General features: G+C 45.4%; 1 protein-coding gene across 1 annotated transcript in view; it reads left to right on the forward strand.

Annotated features, from left to right (window-relative positions):
* Positions 1 to 258: 258 nt before the first annotated feature.
* Positions 259 to 19,736, forward strand: part of MEX3A (mex-3 RNA binding family member A) — a 36,317-nt gene continuing 16,839 nt past the window's right edge. Inside the window, exon 1 of the mRNA XM_077463363.1 lies at positions 259 to 610. Within this exon, the coding sequence (XP_077319489.1) occupies positions 277 to 610 (334 nt within the window). The 5' untranslated portion in view covers positions 259 to 276. The remainder of the gene's footprint in view (positions 611 to 19,736) is intronic.

The following is a 19,736-nucleotide window of genomic DNA, read 5'->3' on the forward strand; positions in this document are numbered from 1 at the left end:
TGTGTTTCTCTCCCTGTGTCCCCGCCTTCGGTAGGCGGGGGGGTTGTCCCGCGCCCCGCCCTCCCCGTGTATCCGTGCGTCTCTCCCTCCCTCCAGTAGGCGGTGTGTCCCCCGTGTCCCCGCCCTCGGTGTCTCTCTCCCCCATTGTGTCCCCTCCCCCGGTGGGCGGTGTGTTGCCGTGTCCCCGCCCCCCGTGTGTCTCTCCCCGTGGCTCCTCTGCCTCTCTCTCTCTCTCTCTCTCTTCTTGCCCCTCTTTGTTCCCAGCCTTTGTCAGCCATGCCTAGTCTGGTGGTGCCAGGGCTGATGATGGAGAGAAATGGGGCCCTGGCAGAGCTCACCAAGGAGCGGGTCCTGGAGGACGAGCGAGCCCTGCAGATCGCCCTGGACCAGCTGTGCCTGCTGGGGCTCGGGGAGAGCGAGGAGGACAGCGCCAACAACAATGCCAGCAGCGGCGGCAGCAGCAGCAGCAGCCCTGGCACCCGGGACAAGGGGGACAGCAAGCTGTGTGCCCTGTACAAGGAGGCCGAGCTCCGGCTCAAGAGTTCCAATACCACAGAGTGTGTGCCAGTGCCCAGCTCCGAGCACGTGGCTGAGATTGTGGGCAGACAAGGTAAGGGAGAACACCCCCCCCCCCTTTGTCTCCATCCACCTGCATGGTGAGGGACCCCCCCCCCATTCCATCATCACCCCCCCATCATCATCACCCCCCCCCCCCCCTCATTGGATAACCCCCCAACAACAAACCCCACCATACCCTTCTTTGTTTGGGCGCCGCGGCGGGACGTTGTCATTAACACACCCCCCTCGCCCACCGCCGCCAACGCCGCATGTGCCTTTGTTTGGCTAACGGCTCGCCGCTCCGTTTTGGCCATGTGGGGGTACCACCACCCCCCTCCACCACTTATCCCCGCGCCGTCCCCTTTGTTGTCTCTCCGAACCGATTTCTATTGTCTGCCTTTTCTTTTTTTTTTTTTTTTCGCTCGGGCACTTCCTGAGCTGGAAAGTTTATGTGAGGATAGCGTGCTGCAGTCTGGCGTCTATAGCGTGCCATGTATAGTCTGTGCCGACAGACAGGGGGGTGGGTTTACATTGTAATGCCCCTATAGTGGAAAGGGGGGGGCAGAATTCATTCTGTAGTAGGGACCGTTTGTTGTCCCCCCCCACACCCACCAACACCATGGGATGGGACAGATGGTGGCTGGAAAGAAAGGGACGGAGTGCCTCAAGAGAGAGAAACATTCGCCCAGTAGAATGGGACCACTTACCTCTATATGGGGACATTTGAAAGGGAACGTTTGCACCCATGGGAGGGGGCAGGTGGTGGAAGGTCCCCTATAGAAAAGGAACGGCGTGCCCCTAGAGAGCGAGAGGGAATGTTTCCCCTATAGAAGCGACAGCTTGCCTCTATACGCGAACATTTGCACTATAGAAGTGACAGTTTACTTCTATACAGGAACAGTTCCCCTATAGAAGCGACAGCCCCCCTTGGGGGGGCGGTTTTGTCCGGTAGATGGGAACGTTTGCCCCATAGAAGAAACTGTGTGCCCTATAGAAGGGAGTTTGGGACTGTTTGCCCCTACAGGCAGAATATTTGCCCTATGATGGGGACTGTTTGCCTCTATAGAAGGGGCAGCATGTCCCTGTCGAGGGGGGAAAACAATTGTCCCAACGAAAGGGGGAGGGGGGGCACCTGCCCTATAGAAGGGGGGGCATATTTTCTATTGAAGTGTCAGCCTGCCCCTATAGGGGGAAGATTTATTCCATGCAAGGGGCATCTTGCCCCTATAGGGGGAGGGCATTTGCCCTATAGAAGAAAAAGCTTCCCCCTATAAGGGAGAACATTTGCCCTATGGAAAGGTTAAGTTGCCCCTATGGGGGGGGGGGCATTTGCCATATGGGACAGCTTTCCCCTATAGGGGAAACATTTGCCCTATAGATGGGGTAGCTTGCCCATGCAGGGGACAACATTTGCCCTATAGAAGGGCAGCTTGCTCCTATGGAATGGACAGTTTGCCCCTATGGAATGGACAGTTTGTCCCTATGGAATGGATAGCTTGCCCTTATATGGGGATAACATTTGCCCCTATGGAATGGACAGCTTGCCCCTATAGGAGGGGACATTTGCTCCTATGGAAGGGACAGCTTGCCCCTATAGGGAGGAACATTTGCTCCCATGGAAGGGACAGCTTGCCCCTATAGGGAGGAACATTTGCCCCTATGGAAGGGACAGCTTGCCCCTGTAGGGGGGAAAATTTGCCCCTATGGAAGGGACAGCTTGCCCCTATAATAAAGAACATTTGCCCCCATGGAAGGGACAGCTTGCCCCTAAAGAAAGAACAGTTTTCCTTTTAGAATGAACTGTTTGCCCACCTAAACCTCCCCCTCCCTCCTTCCCCTGGAGGGGGATCGTACGCGTGCACACGGAGGGAAGCCTCTGTCCTTTGTTTGGGCTGAGGGGGGTCCTCGGCGTTCCAGGAAGACAGAATTTTGTCCTGGGGCAACTTCCTCCTCACGTTAAGTTTCTACGTAAAGTTGTGTGTTGCTTTGTGTGCCCGCTAACCCTCGACCGTACGCCAGGCAGCCTTTGTTCTCGTTTTAGGGGGAGGACCAGTTAGGGTTAAATTGAGAGATACCACACCCACCTTTTCTGGCTCACCAGCGGTCCCTAAGATGTGTTTGGGGATGCGCCGTGGTCCTTCTCCCTTCTGCCCCCCCCTGCACCCTCTGTCTTTGCCCCACTAATGCTTGCAGTGCCTGGTCCAGAGACAGTTGCGGTCCAACTTCTTTGTTGACTCGTTTGCACGTTTTTTATTTGGGGGGGGGGATAAATGCACGTACTGAGCTCCCCCAATGTGCAGCAGAACCTCAACGTTACCGAAATCCATTTAAAAAAAGTTGATCAAATGTCTGGCGATCGGTCTCTGGACCCTAGAGCTAGCAATCTGTTTCATGCACGGGCTGCCCCGCGAAAGTAGTAGAAGAAGATCAAAGGTGCGGGTTTTCAAAAATGTGCAAATCTCGCGCGCTCGTGTATGTGTGCGCTTTTATTTTTTTTTTGTGTGGTGCGAGGTAGGCGTAAGATGCGGCAGCGTGCTTCCGAAATAAGTTTTTTTTTTTTTTTGGTGGGTGTGTGCGGCGTGCTGCTGTGTTTGGTGCCGGAGACGACGCTTGCGCGAGCCGGACCCCGTTCGCGGCGTGAAGATCTCGTTTAAAACAGGAAGCGGTTGTTGCTAACTTTTTTTTGGGGGGTGGGTGTGGGGACGATAGGGAATTCGGGTATCAGGGGGTCCCTCGTACGAAGCGGTGCTATTAGGGGGGGGGGGGCTGCTGGGTTGCGATTGGTCCCCACCCCCAAACGAGTTGGCCCGTGGCAAAGTGAGGTGCGCAGTCACCTCTGCCCTCTGCGGATATCTCTAGGCTAGCGCGTCCCCCAGCTCGCTTGGGGGCTGCAGTGATGTTCTCCGGACCCCCGTTTTGCGCACACGCCCCCCTCCTCCGCCTCCTTTCCAAAACCTGCCGTGTGTAGAATGAATGATGTGACATCACTGTTGCTTTGCGCATTGTTCTCCAATCTGCCCCGACTGGCGCAAACCAAAAAAATTCCCGAAGCCTCCCCCGTTCCTTTTTTTTCGGAAGTTGGCGGGCTTGCAAAGCTCGTACGAGCCACGGCGGCAACGCTACGACTTTTGCCCCCTTGCAATGTCAATTTGACCCAAAAACCTCTCCTCCCCAGGACGGGACCCCACCGTATACGGGGTGCCTGACAACCCCCTGAACCCCCTCCACGGGATTGGTCGCATCTTGCACTCCTCCGGCCGGTGGGAGAGGGGGGGGGGAGAGAGTAGGTGTAAACTTGAAATATTGCCCGCAATAGCTGTCAACTTGGGTCTTTGTTCGGCGGCGCACGTGCCGCGTTCATTGTAAATAGTACGATTGTTTATCCAAGTAAATCCGGACGACAACAACAGATTGCGTGGCCCGGCTGATTAACCTCCTCCGCCCAAACACCCCCCCCCCCCTTCCCCGAGCCGACCCCCCGCGGGAAAAGGCTGGCCCGCCGTTCCAAGGGAGCGAGAGGGGAATGGTTGGGGGAGTGAAGGGCTCTTTTTTTTTTTTTTTGCGTACCAAAACACGAAACGGCTACCTAGCATGTGCTTCAGACAAGACAACTGGCAACAAAGCCTTTCCTCCAGACAGCCTCGACAAAAAAACGGAGCGCCCCCCACCTTCGCTTATCCACCAAGAGGGTCGCCCCCGTCTTGACGTTGGGGGGGGGGGGCCCCCGTTTTTCACATTTTGAAAGGGGGTGAGATGTGGAAGCTCTGAGACGTTGAGTTTTTCGAGAAAAAAAAAAGAAAAAACGTGCCTCTCGTGAAATTATGTAACTGCAGACAGTCAGTAGACAGTGTCGGGCTGGGGTCTGGTGGTAGACGTTATTGTGCTTTTTTTTTTTTTTTGATGGTTGTTGTTGTTGCTTTGTTGTGTTGTGGCAGTCGTAAATCTCAGGCACCACCTGTATAAGAATTTGTGTAGGAGACTCTGCAGCGTGCTGTGGTGCAGGAAGTGAGCCTTGTTGCAGGCTCTTTGTCTGAAGCTCTAGACTTTTTCTCTCCTGCACATGTGCTTCCCCCGAAGCAGCACAATTTTTTTGTCCCATCTTTTGTCTGAAAACAACAAGGGGGAAAAAAAAAAAACACTTACACTGCTTGTCGGTGAGCCTTCCAGCCCATGTCGTCATGGGGGTCTCGCTCCAAGAATCAGCACAGTCTGCAAGCTAACGCTTTTTGTTTTAAATAATTCATAGCCAAATCTTTTTAGATATTTAACTCCAGCCTTGGAGATTGAGGTCTTCAAGACGTCTGAAGATCACAATGGGCTTGATTTTTGGTTTTTGTTGTTGTTGTTGTTGTTGTTACAATGTAACAGTTTTACCTTCCTGTGCAGCCATGTCAGCATGTCCCAAACAAAAGAACTGGGGTGATGTTTTACGTCTCGGCCAGACAAAGTGGCCGAAAAAAAAAAAAGAATTGCCTAAACTTACCTGCTGACCCTTGAGGTCTTCATAAATCCTTGATGGATCCTTTAGAAAAATCCTGTGTTTTTTTTTTTTTTTTTTGTGTTCGGAATTTTTGGCAAAATGAACTTTGACTCGGCTTTTGAGATCACCAACCCCCAAGAACGTGTTTTTGATTTTCTTTTTTTTTCCGACTTGGCCCTTTATTGGTTTCAAAAGCCTGGCCTTTTTTTATTTAATGTTTTATTCTGAATGAGATTTTGTGTTACAGACAAAGGGGGGGGGGGGAATTTGCATCAGTTATTGCTTTTGTGTCTGCGTGCGAGGGAATGTGTGCGAAATGCGCAGGTTTGTAGCGAGAAACAGTTAGGGGGGTGTGGTCCTTATTTTACAGTCGCGATCAGAGCCATGCGTGTCCGTGCTCTTTTTTTTTTTTTTTTTCAGAAGGCTAGAGAGACACTGCGGAAGGGTCGAAGATTGGCATTTTCGTATGATTTCGAAGGGGTGCCGTTGAGACCTTCAACCCCTTCTGTTGGATTTTAAAAGGTTGTAGAGTTATTTTTGGATGAGCTGGTTGCGATGTTGTATTTTTTTATTTTATTTTTGTAGATTTTTTTTATTTGGGAGATGGCAGGAGAAGGTTCCATTTCGGGGGGGGGGGGGGGGGTTGGGTAGTTGTCTTAATAAAAAATGGAAGTTTTTTTTTTTTCGGTTGCATAAGTACGTAGACATCCTTCCTAAATTTTTGAATCGTAACCTGTTATTTAAGATGTCCATCTCAAGGTAGTGAGATCTGATCTCATGGTCTTTTTGGATATTGTAGGCCAGACCAGAAAAAAGGTGGGGGGGGGGGGGGGGCATATATAGGGCAATGTACCATTGTACCTCGATCATGCTTTCAACGTGATCTAAGACTTTGAGCATGGCCTTTGTGCCAACACACCCCCGAAACTTGAACAAAAGGCAAGGCTGCTCACCAGCCTGTTGTGTTTTTTTTTTTTTTTTGTAACCAGATTAGGATTCTAAAGAGGGGCTCGACTAAATTCCATACATTTTATTTTTCTTAATATACCAGAGATTACGATTCTACCAGCTTTGGCGTGGGCACGTGGCTTGGCGCTGCGTCTGTAGATCTTCCATGACTCTGCAGCCCCCCCCCCCTTTTTTTATAAACCTAGATACAGCCCTTTGTATCTGTCATCTGCCTGAGAGGCAGGTGATAGCCATTGGCTGTTCGCATGGGGTGGTGGCATGGAGGGGCGTGGCGGTTGTTGGCAGCGGCACCCTCACGCGGTCCTCCGAGCAGGCGCAGTGTTGGTAAACACACGGCACATTTTTGGCATGGTGAAGGATGTTGACGGGAAGAAAAAAAAAAAAAAAACAACTGACTTCCAATATTTCACTCTTCCATTTGCGCCAAATTCTAACGCCTTTTTATTTTATTTTATTTTTTCGTGAACGCGGGATTTTTTTTTACATTTTTTTTTTTTTTCAAGCTTGGAAACTTCCTGAACTCTTAAGATATCTCTAACTTAAATTCGACACCATTCTTCGTGAAAAGGGGTTTTATTAAAATTTGATGTCCACGATCTCATAGGGTTCACACCCTTCTTCCTTTTTTTTTAGATCTAATTATTTTTTTATATATATATTCATATTGTGATTGGAAATTTTTTTTTTTTTTTTTTTTTTTTTTTCAAAGATGATCAAGAGACTGGTCTAGAGCTTCAGCATGAGTTAACCATCAAGAACTGGAGACAAGCTGACCAATAGGGTTAGGGCCTGCATAATTTGCTTTGTTCAGGTTGTCCGTCGTTCTTTTTGTGTGCGTGCGTGTAGGCTGGGCTCGGAGAAGGGGATTGGAGTGCTGCTCAAGATCCTGCTTCGTATTGTTCTTTTGTAGGCTACTGTACGCTAACGAAAAGGGGTTAAATCTCGCTCGGCTTTAGCGCTGGTCAAGCAATTCTCTGTTTTTGGCAGGCATTTCGAATTTTTATGGACTATTTTAATGATCCTATGAGCTGTGTATTATTTTTTTTTTATCATTGGTTTCTTAAATACTTTTCATGCCTTTTTTTTTTGTCAGGTAGGCCAGGGGTGCTGGCTTTGTGTGTTCAAACTATGGACATCTGGTTGATGCAACCCCCATCTTGCTGCCATATGAGAAGTGTGAGCTTCTGGGTTATCTCTGTTGCTCGGGATATAGTTACTTGGGATAGATCTACGAACACAGCCGAGTAGCAGGGCCCACCTCGGTGACAAGGGGTCCCTTGTTGACCTTTCTCATTGTTCGATGAGAAACTTCATATTTTTTTATGTGTGTATCTCTGCGTCATGCTTGATCAATTTAGCCAGTGAATAGGACACTTGAACCAGTAGAGCAAAGGACAGTTGCCACGTAATACCGGGACAGGCAAAGCTGAAAGTATAAAGTGTGCAGGATTGTGAGCGATCAGAAACCAACAATGACCCTTAGGTTAAATTCTGAGTAGGATTTGGCATTAAACAATACCCAGAAGAACTGGGCCTTTGGTTTTTTTGTGATACCCAAAAAAATCACTGGAATGGTCTGCCAGAGTCTATGAAGTAGTGGTTGGATCAGGACCATGTGTCTTTGTTTTTAAGTACCTGTGCACACACCCCCCAGACTTTGTGGCATTAGAAAATAAACGTAGTGTTTTTGGATCAGGACCATATGGCCATACACTACTAGGAACCTGTACAGGCACCCCCAGACTTGGTGGCCTTAGAAGATATAATGTTCGGCTCGGGACCATATGTCTATACTTTTACTAGGAACCTGTAAAGACATACTAGGCTTGGGGACCTTAGAAGATATAGTGGTTGGTTTGGGACCATATGCTTTTAAGTACCTGTGCAGACACCCCCCAGACTTGGTGACCTTTAGAAGATAAAATTAGTGGTTGGATCGGGACCATATGTTCATAAGTTACTAGGAACGAGACCCCCAAACTTGGTGACCTTAGAAGATAAAGTAGTGGTTGGATCAAGTTGAGACCATATATCTTTGTTTTGAAGTACCTGTGTACACACCCCCAGAACTTGGTGGCCTTAGAAAACAAAGTAGTGATTGCATCTGGAGCATATGTCCATACATTACTGGAAACCTGTACAGGACATCCCCAGGCTTGGTGATCTTAGAAGAAAAAGTGGTGGTTGAATCGGGACCCTATTTGTTTATGTTTAAGTGCCTGTGCAGACCTCTTCAGTCTTGGTGGCACTAGAAAATATAGTATTCGGAACATATAGCCGTACATTGCTAGGAGCCTGTGCAAACACCCCCAGGCTTGGTGACCTTGGAGGATGAAGTAGTGGTTGGATCGGGACCTTATGTCTGTATTCTACTAAGAAGCTGTGCAGATAAACACCCCCACCCCCCACAAACAAAAAAAATAAAGGTTAAAGCAAGAACTGTATTACCTGGAATAGTTTTTTTTCTGGATGATAGCTGTTGTACCCCTGAGATAAGACAAGCAATATCATACGATTGTTTGGCAGAACTTTTGATTTGTCAACCTTAAAGTGTAACCCCAGCTAGATAGTTCCGTTGTTTTTTTGTTTTGGATGGAGTGGAGGAAGGGAAAAAGATTTTGTTGCAGAATGTGGCCCTTTCAGGGAGATTTCCCATCACTTTCTGTCCTGGTGGTAATGTCAATTGGACAGGAAGTAAAGACTCAATTTTCAATGTTCTGGTCACAGCAATAGGAAGCAAATGGAGGCCCTAACCTTGCTGAACTCTACTAATTTTATTTATTTTTAGTTTTTTTTTTACCTTCGTCACTGTTCTAGAAAGTTTCCCTTTCTGCAATAAGGTGCAGACAGAACACCTTAAAACTAAAATTTGTCTGGAAGCCGGCTTTAAAAGGGTTAATTTCCTTAGTGCTGTAAAACGGGGGATCTCCAGACTACGACACCCCAGCTGTTGCGGAGCTACATGTGGCATTGTAAAACTCTTGGCATGGTTAGGCATGATGGAAATTGTAGTTCCTGAACAACTGGCGGGCCATAGTTTGGAGACCCCTGCTGTAAAGGATTGGCCTGCATGTGACGTGGGTAACTTAATTTGCCTGCAGGCACCCTGGAGGAACCTGTAGTTTTTATTACGTGACTTTTAGAGAGAAAGTCAAGGGCTGGCCCACCGCTTTGTGCCTCCAAACAACTCCCTGTTGGACGTTGAAGCCTCTTGTGTAAAAGAATCTGTAAGGAGATTACAAAGGATGGTCCATCCTGTGACCTTTTTTTTATTTTTATTTTATTTTTTTTCGCAGACGATGGGGATTCCTGGGATTGGAGATCGTTTTTTTTTTTCTGCAGGCACCACGGGGTTCTCGTATTGGCTTCATGCTGCCATACTGAGTTAAAATTTGATTTAACCAAAAAAATGTTGCCGGATCACCCTCTTGGCTAGCTGGGTACCAGGCATGGACTCGTCCACAGCCCAAGCTATCCTTGGATCCAGCAGAAAGAAGCCATTGGCACACCATAGAGTTCCTCATATGCGATTTATGTGACAAACACGAAGGCCCATCTGGGACCTCCTCCTTTTTTGACACGTTTTATTCAAAATGAGGCTTAATCCTAGAAACGTCTCTCTTCATTTTGGGTGAAATGCCCCCCGAGGAGGAGGTCTCAGTTGAGGCTTCAATTTATTTGTCCGCCAGCTTCTTTCTCTTTAACCCGTTTGCTCAAGAACAATTACACTTGTCCTCCATTGGCTCCAGGAAAAATAAAAATCAGGTCAACTTTCGCCCAGGATCAGGATGTGACGGGCCTGAATTTAGCAGGGTGCTGGTGGTAGTTGAAGGTTTATGGAGAGGTCTGAACCTTTTTCGTACGAAAAATCATCCCTTTTATTAGGGGCAGACTTGACGTGTAATAGGCTGTATGTGATAGGAATGTCAGCTTTCAACTAAGATTTAGGGGGTGGGGGTGGGAATGTAATACCCAGGATTCACTGGGGCTTTTTTTGCTTCCTCCTTCGGTCAATAAACCAAACTCAGAACTGTTCTATCCTGAGACAAAGCACCAGTAGTTCAGCAAAAAAAAAAAGAGACCATTACATAACCTGGAGGTCATTTTCTAGCAGAATTTGAAAGGTTTGTTCCCAATTAATAATATGAGACCACCACAGGCTATTATCCCATGGGGTCATAGTGGTTTCATATCTAGTTTGTTCCTGGCCAGCTTGCACATGGCGCTTTTTCAGTTTGAGTTATTTCCCAATTAATATTGTTTGAATTTCTTACAAATTTAAAATTGGTCTTCTCTTAGGCCAGCCATGATTGGGGGCTGATGTGGTTCCTACAATTCGCTGGGTCTGGATTTGCAATGAACTGTGTAAAATTCGTTGGCTGACTAAGGCAGTGAAACTGATCAAATCACCTGTGAAAAATAATGGAAAACCTGAAAACATGACCTGTTGGGGGGGGCCTGAGGACTGGATTTGAGAAACACTGGACTAGGTTTACAATGAACTGTACAGCATTCTTTGCAAGAAAAATATCTTGATTTTCCTTAGGAATATTGGTTCCCAATTAATAATCAAATACCTTCCAAAGAAAAATGAGTCTTCCCTTAGGCCAAAGTTTAACCATCATTGGGTGGGTGGTGATGAGCCCACAATTCACTGGGTCTGGGTTTACAACTCGAAAATACTTTACAAGAACAATTTCTCGATATGAATTGTGAATTTAATATTCGTAGGGATTATCGAGAAATTGTTCTTGTAAAGAATTTTGAACAGTTTGTTGCGGTGCCCACAATTCACTAGAACTGGGTTTACAATGAACTGCTCAACATTCTTTGCAAGAAAAAAATGAATTCTGGGACATTCCCTATGAATATTAATTCCCAATGAATGATTTCTAAAATTTCTTCCAAAGAAAAATTGGTCTTCTCTTAGGCCAACCTCTAACCTTGATCGGGGGTTGTCTGGTGTTGTAAACCCAGTTGCAGTGAATTGTGGGTACCACATCCCCCCCCCCTCCCCCAACCATGGTTAGACGTTGGCCTAAGAGAAGGCCAAATTTTTCTTTGGAAGAAATCGAAACATTAATTGGGAATTGATATCTGTATGGAATATAAAAAAAAAAAAATGTTTCTTGTAAAGAATTCTGAACCAATTATGGTTAGACATTGGCCTAAGAGAAGACCAAATTTTTCTTTAGAAGAAATTCAGATATTAATTTGGAATTTTAATATTCGTAGGGATTAGCTGAATTGGACTTCTCCAAAAATTGGTCTTCCATTAGGCCAATATCTAACCATGGTTGGGGGGGGGGGTGATGTGGTGCCCACAATTCACTGCAACTGGGGTTTACATCACCCCCCAATCATGGTTGGACATTGGCCTTAGAGAAGACCAATTTTTCTTTAGAAGAAGTTCAGATATTAATTTTGGAATTTTAATATTCGTAGGGATTATCTCAATAGGAATTCTCCAAAAATTGGTCTTCTATTGGGCCAATATCTTACTATGGTTTGGGGTTGATGTGGTGTCCACAATTCACTGCAACTGGGGTTTACATCACCCCCCAATCATGGTTGGACATTGGCCTTAGAGAAGGCCAATTTTTCTTTAGAAGAAGTTCAGATATTAATTTTGGAATTTTAATATTCGTAGGGATTATCTCAAGAGGACTTCTCCAAAAATTGGTCTTCTATTAGGCCAATATCTAACCATGGTTTGGGGGTGATGTGGTACCCACAATTCACTGCAACTGGGTAACACATCAACCCCCCCCCCCCCCCCCCAGTCATGGTTAGACGTTGGCCTAAGAGAAGACCAATTTGTCTTTGGAAGAAATTTGAATGTCATTAATTGGGGGGATTTAACATTCGTAGGGAATATTGAGAATTTTTTTTCTTGCAAAGAATTGTGAACAGTGCATTTTGTAAACCCAGTCCTAGTGAATTGCGGTTACGACATCAACACCCCCCAACCATGGTTAGACGTTGGCCTAAGAGAAGACCAATTTTTTCTTTTGGATTTCTTCCAAACAACATTAATTGGGAATTTAATATCTGTATGGAATATAAAAAAAGTTTCTTGTAAAGGATTCCGAACCAATTATGGTTAGACATTGGCCTAAGAGAAGACCAAATTTTTCTTTAGAAGAAATTCAGATATTATTTTGGAATTTTAATATTCGTAGGGATTATCTCAATAGGAATTCTCCAAAAATTGGTCTTCTATTAGGCCAATATCTTACCATGGTTTGGGGTTGATGTGATGTGGTGTCCACAATTCACTGCAACTGGGGTTTACATCACCCCCCAATCATGGTTGGACATTGGCCTTAGAGAAGACCAATTTTTCTTTAGAATAAGTTCAGATATTAATTTTGGAATTTTAATATTCGTAGGGATTAGCTGAATTGGACTTCTCCAAAAATTGGTCTTCCATTAGGCCAATATCTAACCATGGTTGGGGGGGGGGTGATATGGTGCCCACAATTCACTGCAACTGGGGTTTACATCACCCCCCAATCATGGTTGGACATTGGCCTTAGAGAAGACCAATTTTTCTTTAGAAGAAATTCAGATATTAATTTGGAATTTAAATATTCATAGGGATTATCTGAATTGGACTTCTCCAAAAATTGGTCTTCTCTTAGGCCAACGTCTAACCATGATTGGGCGGTGATGTGGTACCCACAATTCACTGAAACTGGGGTTTACATCACCCCCCAATCATGGTTGGACATTGGCCTTAGAGAAGACCAATTTTTCTTTAGAAGAAATTCAGATATTAATTTGGAATTTAAATATTCATAGGGATTATCTGAATTGGACTTCTCCAAAAATTGGTCTTCTCTTAGGCCAACGTCTAACCATGATTTGGGGGATGATGTGGTACCCACAATTCATTGAAACTGGGGTTTACATCACCCCCCAATCATGGTTAGACATTGGCCTAAGAGAAGACCAAATTTTTCTTTAGAAGAAATTCAGATATTAATTTGGAATTTAAATATTCGTAGGGATTATCTGAATAGGACTTCTCCAAAAATTGGTCTTCTCTTAGGCCAACGTCTAACCATGATTGGGCGGTGATGTGGTACCCACAATTCACTGAAACTGGGGTTTACATCACCCCCCAATCATGGTTGGACATTGGCCTTAGAGAAGACCAATTTTTCTTTAGAAGAAATTCAGATATTAATTTGGAATTTAAATATTCATAGGGATTATCTGAATTGGACTTCTCCAAAAATTGGTCTTCTCTTAGGCCAACGTCTAACCATGATTTGGGGGGTGATGTGGTACCCACAATTCACTGCAACTGGGGTTTACATCACCCCCCCCCCCAATCATGGTTAGACATTGGCCTTTGAGAAGACCAATTTTTTTCTTTAGAAGAAGTTCAGATATTAATTTTGGAATTTTAATATTCTTGGGGATTATCTGAAATTAAATTCCCAGTTAATGACATTCGAATTTCTTCCAAAGAAAAATTGGTCTTCTCTTAGGCCAACGTCTAACCATGATTGGGGGGGTGATGTGGTACCCACAATTCACCGCAACTGGGTAACACCTCAACCCCCCCCCCCCATCATGGTTAGACGTTGACCTAAGAGAAGACCGATTTGTCTTTGGAAGAAATTCGAATGCCATTAATTGGGGGAATTTAACATTCGTAGGGAATATTGAGAATTTATTTTTTTCTTTCTTGCAAAGAATTGTGAACAGTGCATTTTGTAAACCCAGTCCTAGTGATTTGCGGTTACGACATCAACCCCCCCCCCCCAACCATGGTTAGACATTGGCCTCAGAGAAGACCTATTTTTTTCTTTTGAAGAAATTCGAACAATCATTAATTGGCAATTTAATATTCATAGGGAATATCGAGAAATGTAATCTTGTAAAGAATTCTAAACAGTTCATTGTAAACCCAGTCACCAGTGAATTGTGGGTACCATATCGCCCTCCCCAACCCCCAATCATGGTTAGACGTTGGAGAAGACCAAGTTTTTCTTTGGAAGAAATGTAGAAATCATTTGTTGGGAATTAATATTCGTAGGATTCACAGAATTTTTTTTTTTTTCTTGCAATGAATGTTGAACGGTTCATTGTAAACCCAGTTCCAGTGAATTGTGGGCACCACAACAAGTTGTTCAAAAATTCTTTGCAAGAATTTTTTTTTCGTTACAATACGATTATTAATTCCCAATTAATGACGTTTGAATTTCCTTCAAAGAAAAATTACTCTTTTCTTAGGCCAACGTCTACCCCATGGTTGTGGGGTGATATGGTACCCACAATTCAGACTGGGATCACAATGAACTCGTCAAAATTCTTTATAAGAAATATTTATCAATTATTATTCCCTACGAATATTAATGATATTCAGATTTCTTCCAAAGGAAAAATTGGTTTTCTCTTAGGCCAACATCTAACCATGATTGGTGGGGGGAGGGTTGATGTGATGCCCACAATTCACTAGGACCAGGTTTACAACTAACTATTCAACATTCTTTATAAGAAAAATTTCTCGAAATTCCCTAAGTGTAGACTTTTTTTTTTTTTTTTTTCCTTTTTCTGCCAGTTGATCAAAAGAACGACCCTTGAACCAGGATTGGAAGTAACCTGATACTCCCAGATTATTATGGTCTCTCGTTTTCCCAACTGAGAATTACCTAGGAGAGGATTTGCTTTCAGCTCGGTGATGGTGTTTACCAGGTTTAAGCTTCGTGATTTTTTTTTATTTTTTTTTTTTTTAAATGAAAGCTTTGGTCCTGTTCTCCAGCATAGACCTAACCCCCCGAAAAAATATATATATAAAAAAAAAATTTGAGGTGCTGAGGTTAGGTCACACAGCTCTCGCCTCCAAGGGAGGAGGACAAAGGTGAGACGATCTCTTTGTTGTGCGTTTGGTTAACCCCACCCATTCTCCCCCCAGCGCTATCCCATTCTCCTTACTCTTCTCTTGGCTGCCCGCCAGGCCTGTGTAAAGCCAATTTTAGCATTTAAAAGTGACTCAACACGAAGCATTTGCAACCCGCATCTGTTAGCGAAAGAGTGTCAAATCACTTGGCAGCTCCTCTTTTGCCCTGCCAAAGGAGTGGGGGGGGGGGGGACTAAGAATTTGCAAGTCGCCTATAATGTATTTAACGGGTTTCGGCACCTTCGACACCAAAACGTTGGACCTTTTTTTTTTTTTTAAAACTCGGAAAAACTTGGGGAGGGGGGGGTCCTCGCTCTGAGATGTTGAGGGGGGGAAAAGAGAGGCTTATTATGCGTCAGCGAAGTCCGTGTGACCTCTGGCGAGTCCATTGTGCCTCGGAGGCCTCCGGGTCACGTGTTGGGTGTAGCATGATCCAATGGTCACATGCTTTCTCCTCCATTATGCACTGCTGTGTCATGCTATGCGGAGTCTGGAATTTTTTTTAAAAAAACTTTGCCGGTTTCTATACTTTTATTTAAAAAAAAAAATATATATATATATATATATATAGCCAATTTTGCCAATTACTGATCTACCGAATGCCTAAAAATGTGGTGAATAATAAGGCAAGTAGAGTTTTTTTTATGCGTAAAAAATAGGGAAAAGGTAATGCCCGAGTTGTAGGAAGTTCTCCAAGTTCTTAGCAGAGGACCTTTTTTAGGCCTTCGCTCCAGGCCTAATCCAAACATTGCTTCATGGAGGTATTCTGTGTAGAAACCTAGAAAAGCGACGGCAGAAAAAGACAGAGTAGTCCCATCTTCTTTTTTTATAATTATTATTATTTTATTTATTTTTTATGTCGCGGTATTTGCACAGCGGTTTTTGAAATATATTGGGAAACAGTCATTGGACAGCCAAAAAAAATTGCAACCAATGAATGCGCTTGGAGATTGCGTCTGCACCCAGCCCCCTAAGCAAACAAAAAGGAAACCATCGTTTGGCTACACGGGTGGTAGGGGGGCTTAATAGAGTACCAAATGAACTACAAACATATCCATAAAATTCTATATTCCTTATTGATAAAGTGCTAAAAAAAAAATGTCCATCAGGCCATCTGGTCATGTCCATGTTGCAGCTCTAAAAACAATGGCGTGCTGTAACATTTATCATGGGTTGTATTGCCCCCCCCCCCAAGGGGGGGGATTTTGAAGCTTTTAACCCAGAATCAATTGAGCCCAAAATTCCGACATGTTTTGAGACTTGCTCTTCCTCAGGGGGATTTTCTCTCAGATTTTTAGAAGTCTGAGAGAAGGAAGAAAATTGCTTATTCTGTACTGCTAACAAAAAAAAATCCAAGAAATGGCTGAAACGCATCAGTCCCAAGCCAGGGGTTAATTTTGAAGCCACTAACCACCCATAATTAATTTGAAGCCCAGATCGACGCGTTTCGGCTATTTATAGGACCCTTTAGAAGGGCAGAACAAAGTAAAAGTGATTTTCTTCTTTTTTGGACTTTAAAAAAAAAAAATTACTCTTAAGAGCAAGTCTTGAAATGCGTCCGGCTTTGGGCTCGATTTGATTCTGGATTAAAAAATTACCCCCTGGGTTTGGGGGACAAATAACAACCCATAAGGGTTATGCACACCATTGTTGTTAATATGTTTTTTAGCGATGCTGCAGATGTAACATCAGATGGCCAGATGGACATGTTACCACTTCATGAATGAAGGGAAACATTTTTCCAAAAGTATTGGGACGCTGGCCTTTGCACGCACATGAACTTTAATGGCATCCCAGTCTTAGTCCGTAGGGTTCAATATTGAGTTGGCCCCGCCCTTTGCAGCTATAACGGCTTCACATCTTCTGGGAAGGCCGTCCACAAGGTTTAGGAGGGCGTCTATGGGAATGTTTGACCATTCTTCCAGAAGAGCATTTGTGAAGTCAGGCTCTCAGTCTACGCTCTAATCTCAAAGGTGTTCTATGGGATTGAGGTCAGGACTCTGCAGGCCAGTCAAGTTCCTCCACCCCAAACTCGCTCTTCCATGTCTTTACGGACCTTGCTTTGTGCACTGGTGGGCAGTCATGTTGGAACAGGAAGGGGCCGTCCCCAGATTGTTCCCAAAAAGTTGGTAGAATGATATTGTCCAAAATGTTTTGGTATGCTGACGCCTTAAGAGTTCCCGTTACTGGAACAAAGGGGCCAAACCCAACCCCTGAAAAACAACCCTCCGCCATAATCCCCCCCACCAAATGATTTGGACCAGTGGACAAAGCAAGGTCCATAAAAGACGTGGATGAGCGCGTTTGGGGAGGAGGAACTTGACTGGCCTTCTGACGCCTGACCTCAACCCCATAGAACGCCTTTGGGATGAATTAGAGTGGAGACTGCAAGCCAGGCCTTCTGGTCCAACATCAGTGCCTGACCTCACAAATGCTCTTCTGTAAGAATGGTCAAACATTTCCCATAGACACCCTCCTAAACCTTGTGGACGGCCTTCCCAGAAGAGTTGAAGCTGTTATAGCTGCAAAGGGGGGGCCAACTCCATATTGAACCCCTACGGACTAAGACTGGGATGCCATTAAATTTCATGTGCGTGTAAAGGCAGGTGTTTCGATGCTTTTGGTAATAGTGTGTGTGTGTGTGTGTGTGTGTGTGTGTGTGTGTGTGTGTGTGTGTGTGTGTATGTGTATGTGTATGTGTATATATATATATACACACATACACAGTATCTCACAAAAGTAAGTACACCCCTAAGTGACATTCGTGTAAATCTTCTCTCTTTTCATGTGACAACACTGAAGAAATGACACTTGTCTACAATGTAAAGTAGTGAGTGTACAGCTTGTATAACAGTGTAAATTTCCTGTCCCCTCAAAATAACTCAACACACAGCCATTAATGTCTAAACCGCTGGCAACAAAAGTCAGTACACCCCTAAGTGAAAATGTCCACATTGAGCCCGATTAGCCGTTTTCCCTCCCCCCGGTGTCATGTGACTCGTTAGTGTTACAAGGTCTCAGGTGTGAATGGGGAGCAGGTGTGTTAAATTTGGTGTTTTTCGCTCTCACTCTCTCATACTGGTCACTGGAAGTACAACATGGCGCCTCATGGCAAAGAACTCTGAGGATCTGAAGGGAAAAAAAAAAAAAAGAATTGTTGCTCTACATAAAGATGGCCTAGGCCAGTGATGGCGAACCTTGGCACCCCAGATGTTTTGGAACTACATTTCCCATGATGCTCGGCTACACTGCAGAGTGCATGAGCATCATGGGGAAATGTAGTTCCAAAACAGCTGGAGTGCCAAGGTTCGCCATCACTGGCCTAGGCTATAAGAAGATTGCCAAGACCCTGAAACTGATCTGCAGCACGGTGGCCAAGACCATACAGCGGTATAACAGGACAGGTTCCCCTCAGAACAGGCCTCGCCATGGTCCACCAAAGAAGTTGAGGTCACGTGCTCAGCGTCATATCCAGAGGTTGTCTTTTGGGAAATAGACGTATGAGTGTTGCCAGCATTGCTGCAGAGGTTTTAGGGGTGGAGGGGGAGTCAGCCTGTCAGTGCTCAGACCATACGCCGCACACTGCATCAAATTGGTCTGCATGGCTGTCGTCCCAGAAGGAAGCCTCTTCTAAAGATGATGCACAAGAAAGACCCACAAACAGTTTGCTGAAGACAAGCAGACTAAGGCCGCGTACACACGGGCGGACTGTTCGCCCAACTTAGTCCGCTGAACAGTGTTTCAGCGGACAGTCCGCTCGTGTGTGGGCTTCAGCAGACTGTTTCAGCGGACAGTCTGACGAACAAAGTCTTACGGAATTTCCGTAAGACAGTCCGTCCAAACTTGGTTTCAGCGGACAGTCCGCTCGTGAGTAGGCTAGTTCGACAGACTAAGTTTGGCGCATGCTCAGAAAGGATTTACACGGCGAAGGTTGCATTGCAGTGTATTGGACGTCGAATTTCTCGTCCCGTCGTACGTGCCGTTCACGTCATCGCGCACGCTTTCAGCGGACTGTCTGCTCATCGTGTGCGGTCAAGTCCGCTCATGCAAATTTTGAACGGACTGTTTGTCGGATTGTCTGACGAACTTAGTTGGGCGAACAGTCCGCCCGTGTGTACGCGGCCTAAGGAGATGGATTACTGGAACCACGTCCTGTGGTCTGATGAGACCAAGATAAACGTATTTGGTGTCAGATGGTGACAAGCGTGTGTGGGGGCAACCAGGTGAGGAGGACAAAGACAAGTGTGTCTTGTCTACAGTCAGGCATGGTGGTGGGGGTGTCATGGTCTGGGGCTGCATGAGTGCTGCCGGCCCTGGGGGGCTACAGATCATTGAGTGGACCATGAATGCCAACATGTACTGTGACATACTGAAGCAGAGCATGATTCCCCTCCCTTCAGAGACTGGGCTGCAGGGCAGTATTCCAACATGATAACCACCCCAAACACACCTCCAACACCACCACTGCCTTGCTAAAGAAGCTGAGGGTAAAGGGGATGGACTGGCCAAGCATGTCTCCAGACCTAAACCCTATTGCTCATCCTCAAACGGAAGGTTGAGGAGTGCAAGGTCTCCCAACATCCACCAGCTCCGTGATGTCATCATGGGGGAGGGGAAGAGGATTCCAGTGGTGACCTGTGAAGCTCTGCTGACCTCCATGCCCAAGAGGGTGAAGGCCGTGCTGGAAAATAATGGCGGCCACACAAAATATTGACACTTTGGGCCCAATCTGGACATTTTCACTTAGGGGTGTACTGACTTTTGTTGCCAGCAGTTTAGACATTAATGGCTGTGTGTTGAGTTATTTTGAGGGGA

Source organism: Lithobates pipiens, unplaced genomic scaffold, assembly GCF_037356315.1.
Source record: "Lithobates pipiens isolate NorthernLeopardFrog02 unplaced genomic scaffold, aLitPip1_a1.2 Scaffold_30, whole genome shotgun sequence".
In the NCBI taxonomy this organism is placed as follows: domain Eukaryota; kingdom Metazoa; phylum Chordata; class Amphibia; order Anura; family Ranidae; genus Lithobates; species Lithobates pipiens.